The 24,425-nt window shown below is 39.8% G+C and overlaps 1 protein-coding gene across 1 annotated transcript in view; it reads right to left on the bottom strand.

The window, feature by feature from the left end:
• Positions 1 to 24,136, bottom strand: part of CNKSR3 (CNKSR family member 3) — a 106,093-nt gene extending 81,957 nt beyond the window's left edge. The window contains exons 1-2 of the mRNA XM_020986645.2: positions 23,899 to 24,136; positions 23,335 to 23,546 (exon numbers count right to left, since the gene is read on the bottom strand). Coding sequence (XP_020842304.1) covers positions 23,335 to 23,386 — 52 coding nt within the window. The 5' untranslated portion in view covers positions 23,387 to 23,546; positions 23,899 to 24,136. The remainder of the gene's footprint in view (positions 1 to 23,334; positions 23,547 to 23,898) is intronic.
• Between the last annotated feature and the right edge of the window lie 289 nt (positions 24,137 to 24,425).

Raw genomic sequence — 24,425 nt, 5'->3', positions numbered from 1 at the left:
ATAAACCTTCTAGGTGTAATAAAACACAAGCAAAAAATAGACTCAGAATACCTGACCTTAGCTCAATTTAGTTGTTGCACCAGAAATCACCAACAACAGCTGTCTAACCTGGTGACACAATGTTAATGTAATGGTGGTGGTAAAGAGAATGAAACTCCAAAGATTCATTTAATATCCAGTTTCATCATCTGTAAAAGAGGCGTAATAGTAGCCTTACTTCAAGGGCTATTGTGAATATTAAATAACGCAAAATACGAAAAGTGCCTTACAAATCTTAAAGTGCTATATAATGCTAGCTATTGTTACTACTACTACTACCACCCCATTCTCTACCCTCAAGTATGTCAAGGTCAGCATGCTCAGTAAACACAGCCCGTTCTTTTTAAGTTGTTTTCTAAGACTAAGACTGCCACTTTCTTAAAAACAGACACCTTAAAATAGCTATCCCCTCAACATTCTTGCTCAGATTTCAAATTCAACTTCAAAAAACATTTATTAAGCATCTACTACACAAAAGGAAATGTGAGATGTTGGGTGAAGAGGATAGCCCTGCTCTCCTAAGGGTTACAGGCCACTGGGATAGGAGGAAGAGGTGGGCAGGGGGAAGGAGATGGCACTCATAAAAGAAAGTATAATGTAAGATCAACTGAGGAAGAAAATGCTAGCATTAGGAAAGCAAGAAATAGTTTACCTATCAGATCTATGGAAAGAGAAGAATTTATGACCAAACAAGAGATAAAGAACGTTATGAAATGCAAAATGGATGACTTTGATTACAGTAAATTAAAAAGGTTTTGCACAAAGCCAATGCAACCAAGATTAGAAGGGAAGCAAAAAGCTGGGAATCAATTTTTACAGCCAATGTCTCTTGATGACAGCCTTATTTCTAAAATATATAGGGAACTGAGTCGAATTTATAAGAATACAAGTCATTCCTCAATTGATAAATGGTCAAAGGATATGAATAGGCAGTTTTCAGAGGAAGAAATTACAGCTACTATAGTCATGTAAAAAAATGCTCTAAATCACTACTGATTAGAGAAATGCAAATCAAAACAACTCTGAGGTACCATATCACACCTATCAGATTGGCCAACATGACAAAACAGGAAAATGATAAATGTTGGAGAAGATGTGGGAAAATTGGAACACTAATGCAGCATTGTTGGTAGAGTTGTGAAATGATCCAGCTATTCTGGAGAGCAATTTGGAATTACGCCATCCTTTGACCCAGCAATACCATTTCTAGGCCTGTATCCTGAAGAGACCAAAAAAATGGGAAACAGACCCACATATACAAAAATATTTATAGCAGCTCTTTTTGTGGTGGTTGATAGACTTAGCCCTTCTCAACAATGCAAGGATCTAAGACAACTCCAAAAGACTCATGATGGAAAATGCTATCCACATCCAGAATAAGAACCATGGAGTCTGAATACAGACAGAAGCATACTATTTCCTCTCCTTTTCTTTTTTTGTTGTTTTATTTCTTCTTTCTCATGGTTCCTCCCATTAGTTCTAATTCTTCTACACATCGTGACTAATGTGAAAATATGCTTCATATGAATATAAGTACAGCCTATATCAGATTACACACTTTCTTGGGGAGGGGGGAGGAGAGGGAAAAAATTTAAAACTCAAAATCTTATGGAAGTGAATGCTGAAAACTAAAAATAAATAAATTATTTTTTAAAAAAGAAAATACTAGCAACTTGGGGGGGTGGGAGGCATCTGGAACTTATCAAATAAAACAAGGCTAAATATATTTGGATTCCGTTTGACTTAAAACTTATGTCACTGGAAACGTGAATCTCTGCGCTCAGAATTCCTAGAATCTATGTTAACAGGTATAAATTTGTTTCGCCAAACAATATTGTTCCCTCTTTCCCCAAAAAAATTTTATATTCTTCCTTTATACAAAAAAAAAATCACATACTCCCATTATACAATAAGCATGTATATTTAACTACATTCCAATAACTGAAGTGACTTAAAAGGTTCATTTCATCCAATGGTAAAAACGATTGTCAGTTTTAACCTTTGTCATCATCAATCCTTTGCTAAAAGCCCTAATATAATCAAATATAAAATCCTGTTAGGCACTCAAAGCCCTACACAACCTAGCCTGTCCCTATCTTTCCAGCTCTCTGCCTAGCTGTTCCAGGAACAACACGCTCCGTCTCTTGACTCCAGGCACTCTCTCTGGCTGACCTCCATGCCTAGAACACTCTCTCCCTCCTCCACTTTATCTACTGCCCTTCCTGGCTTCAGTTAAGTCCCAACTAAAATCCCACCTTCTGCAGGAAGTTCCATGCTCCTTCTTAATTTCAGTACCTTCCCTCTTTTGATTACCTCCTATTTATCCTAGATGTAGCTTGTGGTCTCTCCTGTTAGATTGTAGGCTCCTTGAGGGCAAGGGCTGTCTTGATCCTCTTTTGGCATCCCCAGCATTCAGCTTACTGCCTTGTATATAGTAGGCCATTAATAAATGTCAACAGGAAACTGTACAGAGAAAAAAAAAACCTGCAGATATTTTATAGCATTTTTAAGGTTTGCAGAAGGACTTTTAGCTACATTCTCATTTGACCCTCATTTCCTGTTTAACTCATAAAAATGCTGAAATCTTTTGATGAAAAGGACCCTATGAGTACCCCAACTCTAAGAGATCATAAATTAAATTTACTTAATATATCACTCATCTCAAACCTACCATTCCAAGAAATCTGCCCAAATTAAAATGTAAGGAAACAACTGTTTCTTCTTGAGCAGTCTCCCTGAATTCTAACTGTATTTACTCTTTCAGTGTTTTGGTTTTGGGTTTTTTTTAGTAGTTTAAAAAATATTTACACTTTGATAGACTGATTTTAAAGACCAGGTTTCCTTGTCTACCACTCTCTAATAGGGAGTGGACCTGTGATTTCCCTGGTATGGGGAACCCCCAAGTAAGGGAACATTCTCCACCCAGGCAGGTTAGCACCTTCTTTGCAATTTATCATCTTAGAGAGTTGACCAGAGCAAAGGCTGTCAAACACCAGATGCAGACCGCAACACTCTAGAGGACAGCCTGAACCAGATTAAAATAGAATTGGAAAATATTTAACAAAATAAATAAAAATATAATAAAACATATTAATATGTGTTTTTTAAAGTCAATATGCAGCCCACAGGGAAATTTACATATGGTTCAGTGGCCCCATTTCCACTTAAGTTTGACACCTATGGTCTAGTAACTTGCCCAGGATTACACAGCTAGTATGTGTCAGAGGCCAAATTTGAACCCAGGTCATTCTGACTTCAAGAACAACTCTCTATCCATTTTGCCACACTGCCTCTTCCATGGAGTTCAACTCAATCTAAAATTCAGAAAATGTAATCATTACAAATGGGGCAACTTTGAGAGCAACATGCTGAATTTATTATTATTTACAAAGAAAAGCAAGGTCCACCTAACAGAGACTCACGGTTTCATGTATAACTGGACTATCTGTTGTACTATGTATATGGAATTGCTCATTTCATTTAACTTGTTAAGTTCAGAACTTTAAAAAAAATAGGAAAAATTCAAAAAATGTGAGAAAATTACCAACCTGCATGTTAACAAGATTACAAATTCACCTGACTTCTACATTGTTTGAATAAAATGCTTTGCAAAAACCACTTCTAGTCCAGCAGAATACAGCCTCAAGGTTTGCAAGACAAAAGCACATTCTCACACCCCCCCCTAGATTTTTAAAAAATAAAACAGATTTCAAATTGCAGAAGTATACACTCAATGATGTTAGATGGCTTGAAGTAACCTCTAAAAGTGTGAGAATCTTTATCAAAATGAGTGTTTTCCAAGAGACCAAATTCTCCAAAACATGGCAGGTAGGGAGCTAAGTGAATCAAGCACTTGGCCTGGAACCTTGAAGGCCTGAGTTCAAAACCAGTCTAAGACATTTACTAGCTATGTGACCTTAAGCAAGTCACTTAACTAAAGACTCAGTTTCCTCAACTGTACAATGAGAATAAAGCACCCACCTCCCAGGGTTGTTGTGAGGATCAAATGAGATGATATTTGTAAAGTGCTTAGCACAATGTCGGGCAAATAGTAGGTACCTAATAAATGCTTATTCCCATCCCCTTCCCTCTTCTAAATATCACTAAGAAAACATGCATGAGAAAATGCTAGTTTTCAAAGATGAATGTTAGATGTTAACACATGATACGAGAGGGCTGGGATATTTTTTAAACCACAACCCCACTATCCTACAGCTTTGTCTTTATCAGATAAAACTACTGAGTCTTCATAAGCTGCCTATCTGTTTAATCCTGGTAATGAGTTGTCCATGACAGCATCGCCTTATAATATGGGAAAACCTGCAAAACAAAGAGATGGTTTAAGAGAGAGACAGCCCATTAGAACTTTTGGTGTCTTTTTTTTTTCTAGGTCACAACCAAGCCCTATTAGTTTTAAGTGTAACCTGTATGCTCTTAGAAGAATACTCAACACCAGACAAGTGAATATGAATGGGAAAAGTTCTGTATCCAGTATATCAGGTATGTGACTCATACATCTCTCTGTAAAGGTGATGAGATTCTCACACAAGAAGATTTTGAGGTTTGATTAACAAGTAACCCACCAATCTCAAGCTTTGCTAGCCAGAAGAAAAAAGAAAAGCCACTAAAGTTCTATCTTTTTTTAAACAAAGTTTTTATTTAAAAAAATAAATAAAAACAAGGCTCCACTGTGCAGAATAACCTTCTTCTCCCCAATCCCTGTTGGCTTCTTTGATTACTACATTCAAAAGACTCTCCAAAGATTTAAGAACTAAAGAAACTCAAGACTATGAGAATCTATGGTTATAAATCCCAAAAGACAATTTCAATTCAACAAGCATTTATGAAGCATCTTCTCTGTGCTAAGTAGTATCCTAGGCCTTGTTGAGGGCAGTAAGACAAACAAGAGGGCCAATACTTGAGGAGTTTACATTCCACTAGAATAACACACTGAAAGATCTCAACACCCATTGATCTCCTCTCTCCGTCTTCCTCTCATAGGGTTGCATATTTAGAGGCTGAAAAATCCTTAGAGGTCATCTCATCAAAATCTCTCATTTTACCAGTAAAGAAAGTGAAGACTTCAGAGACTGAATGACTTGTTTGGACAAGGTCACCCTGGTACCAATTAAGTGAAAGTCAAGATTTAAACTTAGGTCCACAGACTCCAAGTTCAATACTCTTTCCACATTTCCTTATTTCGTAAGCTCAGCATGTTAAAGCTTGAAAATATCACCCAGTCCAGGAGTGAGGAACCTGGGGCCTCAAGGTCACATGTGGTACTCTAGGTCCTCAAGTGCAGCCCTTTGACTGCCTAGAGGCTGCAGGTTCCCCACCCCCGAGTCCAACCTCTTCATTTTAGAGAGGAGGAAACTAATGACCAGAGAAGCAATTTAGCCAAGCTCATATGCTAAAGAGCAGGGCAGAGCCTAGATCCCACTCTCAGGCCAAAGTTCATTCTCCTATGCTATTTGCTCCCTCTCTCTTTTTCTTCCACTACCCCAGTCTCCTATAGAGCTGGCTATAATGCTGAACTAAAGCATATTTTTAAATATTTGCAACTACTTACTATAATTAATATTTCTTGTCCTTAACCACAATGGACATGAAATTACTGCTGTCCATTTCCCAAAGGGGAAAAAGGATACCCCAAAACAAGAGTTGTATATGTATAAGAACGTGTAAAATAAATACATTTTACAAGTCTTTCACTTATTTCCTAATGGAGTCTTTCTGTGGTCTTTTGAGGGAAAAAAAAAAGATCAGTTTCTATACTTGCCATCAATTTACCTAGTCTTTAAAACAACTTCAGAATTATTAACTTGTTGTGGGTCCAGTGATCATATTTTTTGAAAATTTATTTCCCATATTTTCTAACACCCTTCACCAACAAATTAAAGCATTCTTTTTTCAAAATCCCATTAAAATTATAGCTTGCTTTCTTAAATAGGGTCTTCCAGAAAATCTGGCACTATAAGAAGCAGAGGGCAAGTACAATAATGACTCCCCATACACCATTTCTATAAACACATCTGGCACTGTGATGCTCAAATTCAAACGTGCCTCTATTTTCACTGATGATGAACAGTTATAAAAATCTTTGCTCCTAACTTCATCCTTAACTGCCCCAAAGTTGACTGTTTAGTTAGGCTCTTCCCTAAACTTTCTTTAAACTAGTTTTATACATCATTATTGCTATCTAATTAGGTGATACTGCTTGAAACTTTCCACTCTTTTCTACCACATGCCAGCCATGGAAAAACTCTCAGGTCTTGATTCTAATCCCATCACCTGCACAAGGGCCTTTAGCCTCTGACAAATCAATATTGAGGCAATAGCATCTGCTGCACCTAGCAGCAAGCTATTTTGAGAAATGGATCACAGACAACATACTGATAAATGCCATTTCACAAGACCATGGTACCTCTCCCACGGTGCTCAGCACCATATGCATTTTAAAACAGCAATGGCCAGCACTGGAGAAGCTGGCCAAAATCCTTAGGTGAGCATGAACATCCTTGATGAATCACATCTTTGCAGTCATCTACTTGGTCACTAGAGAGAACCCCCTTCAAGGTCATGGCAAACCCTGTCACCAACAGTGCTATCCCCCTCCCTGATACTTCCCACCCCTTCCCCACAGGGCAACATAGCAATCTAGCTGCTCGAGACCAACCGTCTCCCAAGTGTCTGGTGAATGAGTTCATCAGTGCAACCAAGAGCTCTAATTCCTTGGCCCTTATAAAGAAGGATGAACAGAGCGAAGCAGCCAAATCTAACCAAAGCTCTCCTTCGGCCCAGATGAAGTTCCTTGACACAATAAATATCCCCTTTCTCCAGAGGTGGAGGGGGGGAGAAAGAAGAAACAAGTGGTGCTCAAATCTATGTCTGATTCTGGGATAGAGAATCTGTGTAAATCAGAAATGATAGGGGGCACCCTCCAGCCCTTTATTCAAACTCCTTTTATTCATACATATTGTTTCCCCAGGGCAGCCAGGTGGTGCATCAGATAAAAGCACTGGGCCTAGAATCACGAAGACATCTTCCGGGGGTTAAATCTGGCCTCAGACACTTCCTAGCTGTGTGACCCTGGGCAAGTCACTTAACCCTGTTTGCCTCAGTTTCCTCATCTGCAAAATGAGCTGAAGAAGGAAATGGTAAACCACTCTAGTATCTTTCCCAGGAAAACCCCAAAGGGGGTCACAAAGAGGCAGATACGACTGAAATGACTGAACAGCAACAAAACAACCTAACTAGCTAACTGGTTTTCAAAAAACTGAAATATAACAATACACAACAAACAACAAAATAGTAATAATCATACAATAATTTTCTTTTGAGAATTCAGAGGGCGCATGAGGCTAATTCCATTATGAATATCAGTCATTGCTTTACAAATGCAAAGAGCTGCAGATTAATTGTATATTCTGTTTAAAATACTACATTAATAGTAGTCATAATTAAGAATTATTAGTATAAGACCTCTATTAATGAAGAGAATACTCCAATGACATGCTTCTTTGTCCTCACCTTCATCACCTGAAGCTAAAATAATAATACACGGAGGTACATTCTAGTACCTAAGAGAAGATTATTAGAAACAATTGTGATGTCTGAATATCATCGCTGACTTGGAATTCTTAATAGAAATTCTAAGAAGCCAGAGTATTCTGGGATTGTATAAATCACAAGGAAGCTGTCATTTTCTGGCTGGTCCCTTCTAATAGCAAGATAGTGTGGTGTATCGATAGAATGCTAGTTTTGGGGTCAGAAAAAACCTAGGTTTGAATCCTGCCCTCAATATTTACTGGCTGTATGACCTCTGAGCCTCAATTTCTTCATCTGCAAAAATTGGGATGTCAATATTTGCACTACCTACCTCCACAACTGTTGTAGAAGAACAAATGAGAACATAAAGCATTTTGAAAATCTTGAAACACTAAAGATCAGCTATTACCATTGATGCCCAATTAGCTAAAGTTAGTTGTCAGATCTTGAAGTTTAACCATGACCTCTTCTAAGAATCTGTTTGTTAACTTGACTTTAGGACCGGCCTGATCATAAAGGAAGCCTCTTGTACTGAGTGGTGTTTAATCACCAGACAATTCTTTAAGCGAAGGGACTTTTAACTCCTGGCCACCCCCCCCCAAAAAAAAAGAGTGGGGGGGGGAGAATGTCAAGGCATTTGAGAGTTTGTAGTAACAATACAGCATGGATGTTCCTGTCCCTGTTATTTGACTCTAATATGTTAAACTCTGGAATCTACCCCAGGGTCTGGCTTTAGACCCTTCTATAAGAATCTCAACTTTGCATCTCCCTTAGCATAGTGCTGTGCACACCATAAGTACTTAATAAAATATTTACTGATTGCTCTGCAATTAGCTGAACTGGAGAAAAGGTAGGATAATGCAGTGGGAAGATCACTGACTTTCAGGACAAAAGACCCTGGTTCAAAATCTTTAAAATTCACTATCTGTGAATCCTTGGGCAAGTCATTTAACCTCTCTAGGCCTCAGTTTTCTGTAAAGTGAAGAGGCTAGACTAGATGACTGAGGTATCTTCCAGCTCTAAATTCTAAGACCCTGGGGCTCATGAATGTTACCCTCCACACACCTGCTCAGAGGCCTTCAAATAGTGTTAACTTTACTTAGTGCCCCTAAATGAAGTCCCTTAACTTCTAGGAACCACATCCCAACCTGAACCACAACTGTGGCCAGGTGAGCCATTCTGGATGGCCTCCATCCTGCTCTTCTGTACCTGCCCTTAGTTCTTGGATGCCCTCCAGTGACCTCTTGCTACACTATCCTACTTGTGGTCACAAGCTCACTCTGCGTGCAGGAAGCAGTGACCTAGTTATCTCTACATGCTGCCTCTTACTTGGGATAAGTAAGGATGTGGGTGCAGACACTTGTCACAGCAATTTGCAAATCGCAACAGCCACTCAACTGCAGTCTGCACAGATATCAAATCCCCTTTGCAATGGGGGAATAACATTTCTACTTTGAAAATAAGCACTTAAAAAATAAGCCAGAAAGCAAACTATGCATCTGAGAGTCTTGAACAGAGGAAAGAGTTAGATTAAAGTTGGTGATAATCAACATTAAGTGATAGGCAGGGGGGGAAAAAGGAAAGAAATACAGAAGGACTCCCAGAAGGGCCTGGGCTAGGGCAATATGGTTCCAGAAGCTCAAGGAAACCAGAGGATTAACCAATAGCACCCAGGAATTGGCCTATTCTAGCTGGGCTAAGGCCGTCATCCTCCTCCTCAGAGTAACAGCAAAATCGAGAATATCAAAGAACAAATCAGAGATCAAGTGACCTAAGATTTTCCCATTTTGATTGTACAAAATGATAGAAATTTTGTCCATCCTTCAAGGTCCAGTTCAAATGTTCTCTTCTTCTTGCCACCCAATGAAAATGATCCTGGCCTTCCTCTGAACTCTCACAGCTCTCATTTGTCACATCATCCCTTTCCTTATGGTCATTCATGCTTTTCTCTTTTAGCCTCTATTACAAGCTCCTTAAAATCTGGTGCTGATACTGCTTCTCCCCCATCACCTAGTCCAGTCCCCTGCATAAGCGCATGGTGGGATTTTTTTGTTTTGTTTTTTCAGGAATAAGCATCTACTGTGAAATGTGTCCAAGTTCTAAGCCAATGGTCTCATGAAATTTCTGGAACTAACTGTCAACCTAAACTAGGTGCTACAGGGAACTATGGTTAGTTATACGTTTTAGATATCTTCCCCTCACCTCATCAATTGTGATTACAAATGTAATTCCCCATTGATCACACTGGAATAGGAGTCAGAAGTCATGGAGCTAAGGGAGCTAACCCTTGAATCTTATGCTAGCTAATAGACTATGGTCAAATGACTTAACCTTTCTGAGTCTCAGTTCTATCATCTGTGAAAAAAGGAAAAAAAACAATATTTTTACCAATACCACAAAACTGTTGTCAACAAAGTATTCTGTTGACCTTTAAAGGGCTATATTACCTAGATCTGAGATAATTTTTTTTTAAATTGTGTTTCAGGAAAAGTTGATTTAGGATCATCAACTAAGATATATATATATATATATCTATACATCTATATATCTATATATCTATATATCTATAGACATAGATATATAGATATATAGATATATAGATGTATAGATTATATATATATGGATATAGATATATGGATATAGATATAGGTACAGATATACAAATAACGTAAAAAATATATTCTCATAAGCCTAACCCAGTGATAAACAAACAAGAAAGTCTATTCACATTGCTGTTGGGACAAATTAGAAAAAGAATTTGGCAATACAATGAAAGTGAAGAGTTTTAAGACTACATAATAGAATATTTCAGTTGCTCTAATAAATTCCTTCTACAGTTTGTCTTGTCATTCATGCAGTCTTATATGGCTCACAGAATGGAACTCAAGTGACATATATATACATATATGTACATACACAATACACATATATGTATGTGTACATATATGTATATGTACATGTGTGTGCATATATATACCCATATAGACATATGCACATATATGTATATATATGAATGAAAATAATACTAGGTATTTTGGTGCTTTACATTCCTTCTGAAGATTTCTAATAGAGATATTAGCCCAGAGTGTTACGGCTCCAAAAAACACTGGGTTTCTTTCTTTTTTTTGTAATCTTTTAGAACCCAAAACCTACAAAAAACAGACTAATATTACTCCTGAGAGATTTGTGTAGTAAATTTGAAAAGGAGTATGAATAAATAGCTGAGCTGTACATATGCTCCTCCACTACAAAGATCAATTTGCAAAGGATTAATATTAAGAGAAAAGTAGCATTTCTGTTCTAAGTGCCCTGGAAACTTAAAAAAATAAAGCCCAGGATTCCTTTCACCTGCCTGATCCCTATTAAAAAAAAACCAACACATTTTTAATTGGGGGAGGAATTTAGTATAACCAAAGGTTAGTACTCTTGAACGATTAAATAAATCTGACTTTACTTTCAAAAATTTTCCATTTACCAGTGGTTTCTCTTTCTTGCTAAGCTAACTGAAAGGAATTAATAGACAAGGGAGAGAAAAGGTTTTAAGAAAAAAACATTTTAAGTTGAAGTATAGAAGATCTTTAATGAATACTTCTACCACATGACCCATTTATGCAAAATCAACTGATTTACTTCCAGAAAATTGGATCACATTTTTTGCTTGCTGGGTTGGAGGGTTTTATGGTTTGGTTTGAGGTTTTTGATTGGGTAGGTTTATTTGGTTGGGTAGATTGGCTGGGTAGGTCTTTTGCATTTTGGATTTTGGGGATAGGTGGAAAAGTTTGATGAAGAGTGTCGTGCATGGTGCGCCCGCGCGCGCGCGCGTGTGTGTGTGTGTGTGTGTGTGTGACACCACACAGCTAAAATAGACCTTCAGTACTGAGCAAATGATCAAGGCCTTCTCTCCAGGCAAGACCCAACACATGAACCCAGAAAGAGAACAGAGTTTATATTCTTAGAGAAGCAGTGACCAAAATCAACTCAGAAAACTTCTACCATGAAAGTCTCCTTCCTATCCCATGTACCCCCTTATCAAAAAGTGGTTTTAATTCCAAATTTTAAAAAAGTATTTAAAGCTAAGTAAAATGATCACAAGAAGCATCATGCTGACCTTGGGGTCAGAAAAATGTGGGTTCAAATCCAACCTCTGACACATGCCGGCTGTGTGACCCTGGGTGAGTCACTTAAACTCTCACTAACACCAGGAGATAAATTAAGTTGCAGGGAAGATATATTCTTCTCAGTAGAGGGAGTTCTCTAGATGGATACAGAGGTCCAGTTAAAAAAAAAGTCAAATATTTAAGAGTTGAGATCCCTCTCTTATATGTTGCCAGTATCTTAATCCAGGTCTCCTAAGCAGAGATAATGCTCTCCTTACCTCCAAACAGATCATTCTTTAATAGCACTCCCCTTCAATAAATAAGCTTTTTTATTAGAGAAAATAGACTCCAATCAGAAGAGATAATATCAAGCTACTTTATAATTATGTGCCTGAAAGTCTTAACAGTAACAAATATTTATCTTTAATACTTGTCCCCAGCAATTTTAAGCATTTCTTTTAGAAATGTTACCAATACAAGTTTCATCTGTTAATGGTTTGTTGAAGGCTCCAGTTGCAATCTATGTTAAGATGGTGCTGACAACTTTTAACAGGTGTTTCATGAAGTTTGGGCCACTGTACATTAAAAGTCTGTTTCACTGTTTTAGGGAGCAAATCCCTGAAAGTAATATATACTTGGTTGTCTCAAGCCACAGTAATGTAAAATGACCAAGGCCAGGAACAAATGAAATGAATGAAAACACATTTATTAAGTACTTTATGCTGTGCCTGGCACTGGGCTAAGCCAAGGAAAAAAAACCATTCAATTAATGCATATTTGAAGAACTCTAAACCCTCTTTCCCTAAAAGGACACGAGTGTAGATATTTCCCCACCTCCAAACGACTGAAAATAAGGAAATGGAATGTTTCCTTTCAAAAAAGGTTTTTCCTCAGGAAAGTATGATTCAGATGCACATTTTGCACGTTTTTCCGTTGCGTAACATAGAGGGGTTTCCCTCAAACAGTAAGGAAAACAATGCGATTCCATTAGACAAAATTTCAAATACTACACAACCAAAACATTTCTGCATTAGGGTTTGGCCCTATTTCCTAATTTTGAAAACTGGCTGATTAAGGTTTAAAAGAAAACTTTAGTTTTAAGAACACATTTGACCTTCTGACTGTAGAGCAAAAATTATTTGATCAGCTACTTGATGTCAAAAGCAAACAGACTGGGTTCTGTCCCACTTTCACAAAAGCCCCATTCACAGGCAGATGAGCAGCTTCAGAAAGCAGAGCACACAGCAGAATGCTCCAGAAAAGAATAATGACATGAACGAAGCATGTGAATACAAAAACCCTTAAAAAAAAAAAAACCACAGGTCTAACAAAACTTTGAAACCTATACTAATACATCCATCCACTTTTAACTTCAAGTTTAAAACAAAAGAACGGTCGGAAGAAAATTTCTTCAAAGTTCAAGATCAAAACCCCAGATGAGTTTTTAGAGACATTCCAGAACCCAGGGTATAACTACTATTTCTAATGAACAAATGTATCAGAACCTCATTACAATGCTAATAAAAGGCAGTATGCTATAATTAATTGAGTGCTGGTTTTGGGGTCAGAAAGGCCTGAACTCCTATCCTAACTCAAACATTAACAGCAAGCCATTCAAGCTGAGCCTGTTTCCTCATCTATGCAACGAGGATAACAATAGCACCTAATTCAGAGCTATTGTGAAGGTCAAAAAATACTGTATCTAAAAAAATTTACAAACTTCAAAGTGCTACATGAATGTCAGCTAGTATTGTTATCCCTCCCCCACCTTCTCCCTTTAAATGGCAATTCCCTTCAGAGCAGAAACTCCTGTCATTTCTTTGACTCTCTCAATATCCCAATACCTTCACAGCTAGGGGATGCAGTGGACAGAGTGGTGGGCTTGCAGTCAGCAAGACTGGAGTTCCAATGTGCATTCAGATATTTACTACCTGTGTGACACTGAGCAAGTCACTTAACCTCTTGTTTAACTCAGTTTCCTCAACTGTAAAATGCGGATAATAATAGTCCCTACCTTGCAGGGTTGTTTCAAGAAGCCAAAGAAATAATATTTGTTTTTAAAAAATGCTTAGCATAGTATCTGGCACACAGCCGGTGCTATATAAATGCTTACTCTCACCCTCCCTGGTACATTGTCATGAATAAAATTAAGAAGATACAGATTTGGAATTCTATTCATGCCATCTCTCTCTCTCTCACACACACACACACACACACACACACATTCTGAGGAAAGAGACGGTTTTATTTTATTTTATTTTTGGCTAGGCAACGGGGTTAAGTGACATGCCCAGGGTCACACAACTAGTTAAGTGTTATGTGTCTGAGACCAGATTTGAACTCAGGTCCTCCTGAATTCAGGGCCGGTGCTCTATCCACCGAACTACCTAGCTGCCCCGAGATGGTTTTATTTTTGTCTTTGTATTCTTTGGCATATGGAAGTACTTAATAAATGCTTGTCAAATTAATTATGGAAAAAATTAGAAAATAAAACTGGGGAGGGGAAATTTGGCAAGATTTTGGAGAAGCTGAAGGAGGAAAATCCAAGAGGAATTCAAGCAGGAGGTCTGGGAAAAGAGGATGTAAAAGATTAAGAGGAAGAAGAGAAGGGGAAAAGGAGGTTGTTGGCAAAATAAGGTAAGACTGCAGACCAGGTAAACAGGGTTAGAAAGAGAAGGGAGAGGGTGTGATTGTCAAGGCCCTTATAAGATGAGAACAATGATAACTTCACAGAAAACTACTCTACCCCACTTCCCCACCAAACAAGCAATTTGCCACAATAATTCTCCAAGGGTCCTACTGGCCAAAACCAACAACAATAACGAAGACTGAGAATCTCACTTCTAGCAAGTATGAAAGCAGAACAAATTCTGAAGTGACTTGCACAGAGGGCACCATGGCTGTCATTTCTACAATGGGCCAAGTAACTGCTACCTATCATAGCTCCAAGTGCAGGTTGGGCTTCCTGCTAGAAAAGCTGGGAAAAGGACTCAAGGAAAGCCTTCTCCATCAGAGAAAACAAAGTCATCTGGGACAGGGGAGGGCGGGGGGATTGAAAGGATTTCAATGTGAAAACCTAGGAGGGAAAGGCACAAAAAGAGCAGGAGGAGAATCCTGACCTGTGGAAGACAGAATAACGTCAAAGATGATCAAAGAAAACACCATCACTGAAAATTTGGAACTAATTAAATATGAGGCTGATTTCAAGAGAAAAAAGGATGTGTAGGGCCATCTGAGGTGGAGTGAAGGTTGGTGACTCTGAGAACAGTAGAGAGATCTGCTGTTTTCCCAGGGCATGTATCCAGGGCTTGACAGAGAAATCTTGCCAAACCAGATGAGTATTACCTACTTCTGGTGATTCACTTTGGGCACCAAGGATACTGACAGAAAGAATCTAGGAAGCTTTAAGAAACATTATGAAGTCTGGGACAAGAAATAAAAGAACTTGGGGATACAAGTGGTATTTTTCTCTGTATTACTTGCCCTTTAAAAACAATGACTTCGGCGGGGGGGGGAGGTGGAAAGGCAGATTTTTAAGAGAACAGATGGTCAAGATGAGAATCCCATCTGAGAATGGAATTTGGATTTCGGGACTACAGTCTGGAACTATGAGAATAACCAGTTCCTCTCATTGATGGAATAAAAACTAATAAAGATTGATAAGGATATGTTTGCCTGGAATCATACAAACTGAATCAAAGGGGCTTTAAACAAAAGAAAGAAAGAAAGGGAAGAAATGGCAACACATAAACATGAATCTAAAAATGGAGATAATAATAGCACCTACTTCACAGAGCTATGGGATCAAAAAAATGTATCTAAAAATCTTTACAAAATTCACAGCGCTAGTTGAACATCAGCTAGTATTGTTACCCCACCACACCTTCTCCAGAGTAACCATAATGTAAGAAGAGTGTCACAGGAAACAAAAATCCAAGAAAGAAGCCAGTAATAAAAACCAAACTACAGACAAATACAAGGAAGCAAATCTGACACTACAGCTATCATTGATATTGGTGGGGTGAAACCCATTTTGTACAATATGGTGCTAGGAATGGTAATCCTTCTTCAAAAAGAACAAGAAGGGGGAAGAAGCATTTATGTGACACTCACTATGTGTCAGGCATTGTACTACAAAACTTTTTTTTTAAACAAATATTATCTCATTTGATCACAAAAACCCTAAGAGGTAAGAGCTATTATTATCATCATCTCTATTTTACAATTGAGGAAACTGAGGCAAATACAGGTTAAGTGACTGGCTCAAAGTCACACAACTAATATGTGTCTGAGGCCAGATTTAATCTCCAGTCTTCCTGACTCCAGGCCCAGCCTTCTATCTACTGCACCTCCACTACCTCTAAACAGGTGGGGAAGAAGAATGGAGGTAAAAGGTTGGGAGGTAGTAAATGGCACTGTAGTTTAAGAAAACAAAAATTATAAATAATATCAAAAACCACCTGTAGAGAGTATCTGGTTGAAGATCAAAGGTAAAAACAGAACAGTTATAGAAATATACTACAGACCACCCAAACAGAGAGAAGAGATAAATAAGGACTTCGGGAAACCAGTTTCAAGCCTGGCATGGAATCACATCATAATATAGTAATGACTGTAGACTTCAATTATCTAGTCATCAGTTGGAGTTCTCACTCTGTTAAAATCGGAGCAGCTAATATTCCTGACTTGCCTTAATGATCATAATCAGATCATCCTTCAAAACGTTAAGGAACTCATAATGGGAACTGCTATTCTGGATCTCATTCTTATCAATAAGGAGGAGCTGGCTGCTAGGTTAGAAGTGATGAGACTCCCTAACAGGCGCTGAACACTCCATCTCGAAATCTGTTAGAAAGAAAGCCAGGCTTGTCTGACACGCACCTTACATTTGGAGGTGGCAGGGTTCAGGAAGGTCAGAGGAAGGAGCTGATGGTCTAAAATTCAAGAGGGGGAATGGGCCCACAATATATTGAAAGTTCTCAAGAAAATTTTAATGTTCAAAGAGAAAATTCCTATGTGGGGGAAAAGTGGGAAATTCCCTAAGGAGTGTATGCCCAATGCTACCTACTTCTTTGGAGAACAATAGATTGAAATGAAGTGCAGAATGAGACATGGCAAAAGTGTGGGTTTGTTTTGCTTAACTATGCATATTTATCACAAGGATTGTGCTTTACTTTTTTTTTTCTATTGAAAGGGGATTTGGAGGTAAAAAGAGAACTAGTGACAGCATTGCCAAGAAGAAAGAAAAGGGTCACTGAAGCATTTTTTTTTAATCCACAGAAGGGAACACAGACAAACAGTTCAGCTTTGAAAATAACATGCTTAAGTTATTGTACACTTTTTTCTAAAGAAAGCAGGCTACACATAGTAGAGGTGTGATGATTTCACATATAACCTTTTAATTTTGCTTTGGATGATACGGAAGTGTTCTTTTCCTGGATGTTTGTGAGCTCAGAATATTTATTTTTTAAACAGCATATATGCAAAGGGAGTCCAACCAGCTTAGATTTCAAAAGGACTTGTACAAAAAGTGGAAGCACAAGCTAGAAATGGACTAGAAGAACTTGGTGAAGTCCTGCAAGATTTGCTAAGAATGCTAAAGCTTAGAATGAAAATAAAATAAAAAGCTAGAGATGATAAAAGGAAATTTAAGGTTATGTTGGGGAAAAGGAGACTTAAAGAAAGGATATGACAGCTGCAGAGGGGAAATGGAAAGGAGGAACTGCTCAGTTTTTTGTTGTCGTTGTTGTTTTTTGCTTGTTTTCTCTATCAGGAAGTTGAGACCAAATATTAGTTAGGAGAAATGTAAGCACCTAGCTGGCTGCCTGTGATGAATTCAAAACACCCTACAACCTAAGGTGTTGAAAAAAGTGAAAGTTGTAACAGAAACACTGCGAGTGAGTGATCCTCGAAAGATTATGTAAAATAGGAAAGATACCACAGGATTGGAGAAGGACAAATCTCCCAGTTCTCCAGGGGGAAAAGGAAAAAGAAAACGAGTCCTCAAAATCACAGGACAATGAATTTGATTTTTATTACTGTTGAAATTTGAGAATATTATTAATAAAGGAATGATTGCTGAATAAAAGGGAAGGAAAAATAGCAAAGAGCCAGCTTAACTTCACGAGAACAATAAGTACCAGACTAACCTTATCTCCTTCTTTGACAGGGCTATTACTTAGAAAGTAGATTAGGGAAATCCTGAAGATACAGCTTACTTGCATTCAGCACATATGACAAACAATCTCATACTACACGTGGGGAAAAGATGGAAAGGCGTAGACTAAATTGAGTGGTTTCAGAACTGGCTGAATGGCCATTAAAAACCATCAAAGGGGGGTCATTAATGGTTAGCAACTTGGAAGGAGGTCTCTAAGGGAGTGCCTCTGGGATCTGTACTTGGCCCTCTGTTGTTTTTATATATTTTTTATTAACTTCAAAGTTTAGGTGGTATGTTTATCAAAGTTGCAGGTCACACAAATCTGGGAAGAATGCTACTCAACTCTATCTTCCATTACCTTTTTACCTATCCTGATTCATTTGAATGAGACATACCCATTCAGAGGCATGGGTATCCCTCCACCAAGTCTCGATGGTACCTAATATGGCATCCAGACTGGTGCCCCTTGGACTAGGGCCTCCACTTCTTTTTTGTTTACTGCCTAAACTTTGGGTATATGTATGCAGATATTTGAGACGATGGGTTTTATGAATAGCTTTTGGATTTTGTCACCTGTGAATTTCTAAGGATTTCACCTGCTATTCTTCTTTCTTTCAGGCTACTCTATGGCAAAAGGAGGTAGTCATCTCAAAAGGACAAGAATGCAGCTGACTGATTAGTAGTGTCAAAGGAAGGGTATGAAATCATTCAGATCGGCCCACTCCTGCCTCCCCCACTTACTACTATATTTCCTTAGAACATCTACCTGTTAAGAGAACCCAATCCCGAAACCAACCTCACCAAAATTTCTGGAAAAATGTTTGTTTGGCTTTTCCTACTGTTTCTAGGTGGTGCTTATACATATAAGTAAATACCTTAAGGTTCATTTTTATTCTCGTTTGCTTGCTACCAAACTCAGAAAGTTAATCTTTAGATTAACTAAAGCCATTAGAAATCCACCTCAAAATCTAACAGATTAGTCTGTACAAATAGCACCTGCTTTAGTGAACTTGAATTGAGTTACTATTATTTAGAGTTCTAAGGATATTTTCCAAGTTACAGTCAAGATCAAGGGTCAGAAAAGATGAGAATAATCAATGTTGGAGGGGTTATGGGAAAAATAGGGACATGAGTACATTGTTGATGGGACTGTGAAATTGTACAACCAGCCCGGAAAGCAATTTGGAATTGTGGCTAAAATGTCTATCTATCCCCTTTGACCTAGGGATTCCACTGCTAGGCATATAACCCAAGAAGGTCACTGATAACAAGAAAGGCTCCATATACTGCAAAATAGCACTTTTTGTTTTACCAAAGACCTGGAAACAAAGTAGATGCCCATCAACTGGAGAATGGCTAAATAAGCTGTGGTATATGAATGTAATAGAGTATTTTTTCAATGTACTGATTGGTTTTGTTGTGAAGCCTGAGCTGAGTTTTGAAAGAAACAAGGGATTCTAAGAGATGGAGATGAGAAGGAATGCATTCCAGGTAGGGGGAAGAGCTAATAATTCAGAGCAGGAACAGAGGTGACATCACACAATCATAGATCTAGGGGAGGGGCCCTCAGAAGCCATCTAAGTTCACTTTACAGATGAGAAAATTAAGGCTTAAGGAGGTCATTCTAAGGTCTCTCTTGCAGCTCTACTCGTGGGGATACCACTTGGTGAGAGTGAACACCTTTAACAGAAGCTAGATGAACCAATTGTCACTGATATCAGCCCTGGTTTTTCAACCAGAAGTCTAATATCACCCACAGAAGTTTAAATTGTGGATTTTGTCCAGGCTCACTTCAATCAATGCTGTTTTTCTAATCTAAGGATTTCCATGGAGTTCATAATTCCAAGGACTCTGTTAGAGTCCATGCATTATACTGCACCAGCAAAATCTTCATGAAACTTGCTTCTCAGGGGAAATGTGTCATGCTATAAAATGGGGATGGAGAAGTAATACAAAAGACAGATTAAAAAGTCAGAAGTAAGTCTGCACAAATCAATGTTTTATATTGTTAGAAATTTTAAAGTTTTAAATAGGGTTTCAGAAAAAAGGCAAGCCACTGCAACCTAGGAAAAAAGAACTTTTTAATATATGAATTAGCTATATACTTTGACCCTCCCTTCTACGGCCTTCTAGGCTTAAACAATGAAATAATCCAGGTCACTCTGTGTCACTGTACTGGTAGTCCAAAGAGGCACTATCATTTAGAAAAGTTGCCAAGTGTTGACCACAGGTATGCAACTAAATCAGCGCTCAAGCCTCAGGACACAGAAGTATTGTGCTACAAATAAATGCTCTTTCAGGTCGGCAGGGAACTTTCTTGAGAGAGAAATCTTAGCTTGTCATAATGTCAAGGCAACCTGATGCCAAAAATATTTTAATCTGCTCTTCCTTTGCAATTGATCACACTGAACAAACATAACAGGATGCAAATTTACACCCTCCTCATTTCGCCACACCCACACACATCAACACCGTCCCAGTCCCAAGGGGAAAACAAATATACATACACATGTCCTACAGGATGTGATACATTTCCCCAGTTACAGTCAAGACCAAAGGTCAGAAAAGATGGGAATAGTCAGTGTTGGAGGGGTTATGGGAAAGATAGGCGACACGAGTATATTGTTGGTGGGGCTGTGAAATAGTAGAACCAGCCTGGAAAGCAATTTGGAACTATGCAAACAAAATGTTTAAAACATCCACCCCCTTTGACCTAGGGATTGCACTGCTAGGCATATCCCCCAAGGAGGTCATTGATAAAAAGAAAGGCTCCATATACTCCAGATAGCACTTTTTGTTTTAGCAGAGCTGGAAATAAAGTAGATGTCCATCAATTGGAGAATGGCTTAATAAACTGTGGTACATTCATGTAATCTCACTGCATGCCTGTTACCTGGTAATGGGACATACAACTAGAAAGGACAGAGTTAAGTCTGTGGCTGCTCTAGAAGAGTTAACCCTTTCATTTGTTGTTCAGTTTTGTCCCACTCTTTGTGATCCTATTGAGGATTTTCTTGGCAAAGATACTGGCGGGGTTTGCCATTTCCTTCTCCAGCTCATTTTACATATGAGGAAACTGAGGCAAAAAGAGTGAAGTGACTTGTCCAGGATCACACAGCTAGCACACACCTGAGGACAGATTTGAACTCAGGTCTTCCTGAATCCTGTGCTCTATCCACTGCACCACCTAGCTGCCCTAACTCATTAACTGGTATTTATACAAGGCAATTTACTACTAGGTGGACAGAATGTTAGTAATAACTACAAATCCAAGAATTTTAAAAACTATACCTATAGCAAGACAGCTTCTGAAACTGCTAAAAAAAAAAAGTATTTTTAGTGTTTCAAATCCTATGAACTTAGGTTAAAGAGATGTGGAATCCAGTTAAGAGTTCTGAAGACAACCCTCCAGGAGATTGTAAGCTTTGTACACCTATCACCCTGTATATTTCTTCCCCTAAATTTGAGATTTCATCTATGTAGGGAACTCCCTCCACTAATTCAGACTCGTTAACACAGTCTTAGAAAGTTGTGTATGGTCACTGTTTAGAGCCTTAGGACTAGTATGAATCACACACTTGGAACCTGAACCGAAGTCATAACACTAAAACCAATACTACACTATGCATGTTAATAACAGATATTTATTAAGGAGCTACTGTGGATAGTCATAGGATTACAGGTTTGGAGCTAATCCTAACCACCTCCTTCTACGAATGAGTCAATCCTAATAGCTAACCTTTATAGAGGCTTTAAGATTTGTACAGCACTCTACATACATTATCTCATTTGACCATCACAACCACAAGTAAGCACTATTTCTTACCCCCATTTTACAGATTAAGGCTGCATAAGGCTAAGGGACATGCCCAGGGTTACAAATCTAGTAAATATGTGAAGTGAGATTTGAACCAAAGTCTTCCTGACTTCAAGTCCAGTTTTGGGTGAGCTATCCGCATTTGAATGCAGGCCTTTGTGTACGAAATCCAACAATACTCATTCCACTGCCCTGGGTTGCCTCCCCTAAAAAAAAAAAAAAAAAAAAAGAGAACAAAAAAATCTTAACTAAAAACTATCTGTCTTCAAGGAGCTTACTACATTCTATGGAAACATAAACACATTTCCACATGAAGTAAACTTAAAGAAATCAGAGAATGCTTCTGGAAAGGGAGTCCCAGTTTCTTCATCTGTAAAATAAGAGGGAGGGATTTCAAGTCCCAGCTCTAATAGTCTGGTTCCAATCCTTACTCAGGTATACCATTGGATGCATGAAACACAGCAATTACTAGAAGAGATTAATAGTTTTAATTGTGGTCACACCCACGGGAGAGACAGAGTCTTAAAAGCTTATCCAAAGTTTGATCCTGTCATGAGAAAGGATACCCAGGAAAGTAGAGCAAAGCATCCTTGAGGTAAAAGGAGTAGCACGGTTCTTTTGGACAGAACCCGCCCACTCTACAAAAGAGGCTTAAATAGCCGTCGTCGTGTTCTCCCTAGCGCAGGGAGATGCCGCATACACAGCAGGTCAACCCAGAGTGAAAGTGACTAACATGGGCTCCAGACGAATTGCCGAGGTCCTAGTCAAACAGACACACTCCTACCCTCCAAGACAGTTTCAATAGGCGACAAATAGATATTCTCCTGGTCTTAAAACAGTTGGAAAGTTCTTTCTCTTCATTTTCAATCCCCAACCACAGCCTAGGAATGCAACTTTCTCCCGGCAACTACACCCTCCCAGAGCAAAAGACAAAAGACAGCTTAGTGCTCCAAATTCCTGGGGTCAGGGTTACTAGCGAGGCGAAATGTTACAAAGTTAATGTAGCGCAGGTCGCAAGTTTTCGCCGAGAAAAGTGAATAAAGCAGCCAGTCAGAATCACACTTTCTTTCTTTACCTGTCTAAACACAGCCTTCTCGTTCCTCTGGGTTGTTCTGGACAGGGTGCCTTTCCGAGGAGCGACCGGAGCCACCCACACAAAAGGTGCGTTGTGTCTCGAAAGGCCACAAGTAAACCAACAGAGGCTGCTCAGCCGAGAGCTGCCGAGTCCGAGCGCAGCCAGCCCGAGCCGTGGCCGGTCAAGAAAAGGCCAGCAGAGAAAAAGTTTTGCCGAACTGCGGACCTGGGCGCGCGTTCTACCACCCGCCGCCCCCTAAATGGCAAAGCAAGGGTTCCCACGTATTCGGCAAACTTTCGGTTGCTAAACGCACCCGAAGCTACAAGCCTTGCCATCCCCCTGCTTCCCCCCCAAAAAAAAACAGCTGGGAAAAGGGGGAAGGGACTTGGAAGATGTCTGGCGAACCAGGCAGCCTGGAGCCAACTTTTGCTTCTCAGCTCTCTGGGCAGCTGTGTCCCTTCTGCCCTTCAGGCTGAGATGGGACCATTGCCCCCGGCCCCTCCAAAAAGGACAGTGCTCCTTATCAAGCATTGCACTCCTTTCCCTCCCCAACCCCGCTTCGGACACAACGCAAGCGCCCCCCAAAAGTTGTTCTCACCTTTAGTCCAATCCACCACTTGCTTGGGGCTCCACTTGGTTACGGGTTCCATGGTGAGCCAGCCACTCTGTCCCCGGCTAAGCTAAAGGGTCCGCTCGAAAGCGCCCGGCGCCCGAGTCCCGCTAACACCTCCCTCCTTCAGGCAGGGCTGAACCTTCTGATTCTCTTTTTTCCGGACTAAAGACCTCGCTCCCGACCGTCCATCGCAGTTGCTAAAAGAGACAGTATCAGCAGGTACCGTCCTGTACCTCACAACCACCCTCTTAGCAACGTCCCTCTGACTCCCAGGGAGGGCAAGTCCAGCCTCTTCCCCAACACACAGACACAGCTGTGGAGCTCCTACTCCAGCTGCCAACACGCCAGCTGCGGCAACTCCTCCTCCTCCTGCTCCTCCTCCAAATCCTCCTCCTCCTCCTCCTCTTTCTCCTCCTCCCCGGCTGCCCGATCCGATCCACTGCTACAGCTACGGTCACAGCTGGCCCATTCTTCTACAGCTGAAGCCCTCCAGCAGCAGCCCCTGACACTCTTTTCCTCGCCCGAGCCCCACGGTCCAGCACCGCTTACTTCCGAAGTTGTCACGACGTGCCCTTCCCTTCGACTCCAGCGCCTCCTCTTTAAAAAGTGGAAGATTATTCCTGCTCCCACTGCGCTCTAGTGTGCATGTGCGTGTAGGACACGTATTCCTGCTCCCCCTGCGCCCCGGTGAGAGAACGAGATCCTCTCCGTAGCCTTCCCGCCAGCAGGTTCCAACTCCTTAATCTCCCGGGTGCGCACATGGAAAAGAGGAGGAGGGGAGAGTTCTCGGGTTACAGAGTTTCTGCTCTTTCAGTTACCAACAGAAGAAGGGAGCGGGGGCGGGGGCGGGGGCGGTTCACTCAAGTGAAACCCATGAGACGGTGGAGGGCGGGTCCCAAGCCACCCGGCTCCCTAGTTAACTTTCCCTCTTTTCAGTCTTTCTCACTCACACCCCAAGTGGCCGACCCTTTACTTTCAAACTTCCCAAAAAACCCAGCCCCCATCCCGGGCTGGCTTATTGTACAATGTGCATACATCCAGGACAGTATGCTCAGTTATGCTAGAGCCGTGTGTCC

This window comes from Phascolarctos cinereus, unplaced genomic scaffold, assembly GCF_003287225.1.
Source record: "Phascolarctos cinereus isolate Bilbo 61053 unplaced genomic scaffold, phaCin_HiC Scaffold_5;HRSCAF=322, whole genome shotgun sequence".
NCBI lineage: Eukaryota > Metazoa > Chordata > Mammalia > Diprotodontia > Phascolarctidae > Phascolarctos > Phascolarctos cinereus.
The sequence above is the reverse complement of the archived record's forward strand: the minus strand, read 5'-3'. Positions and strand labels throughout refer to the sequence as shown.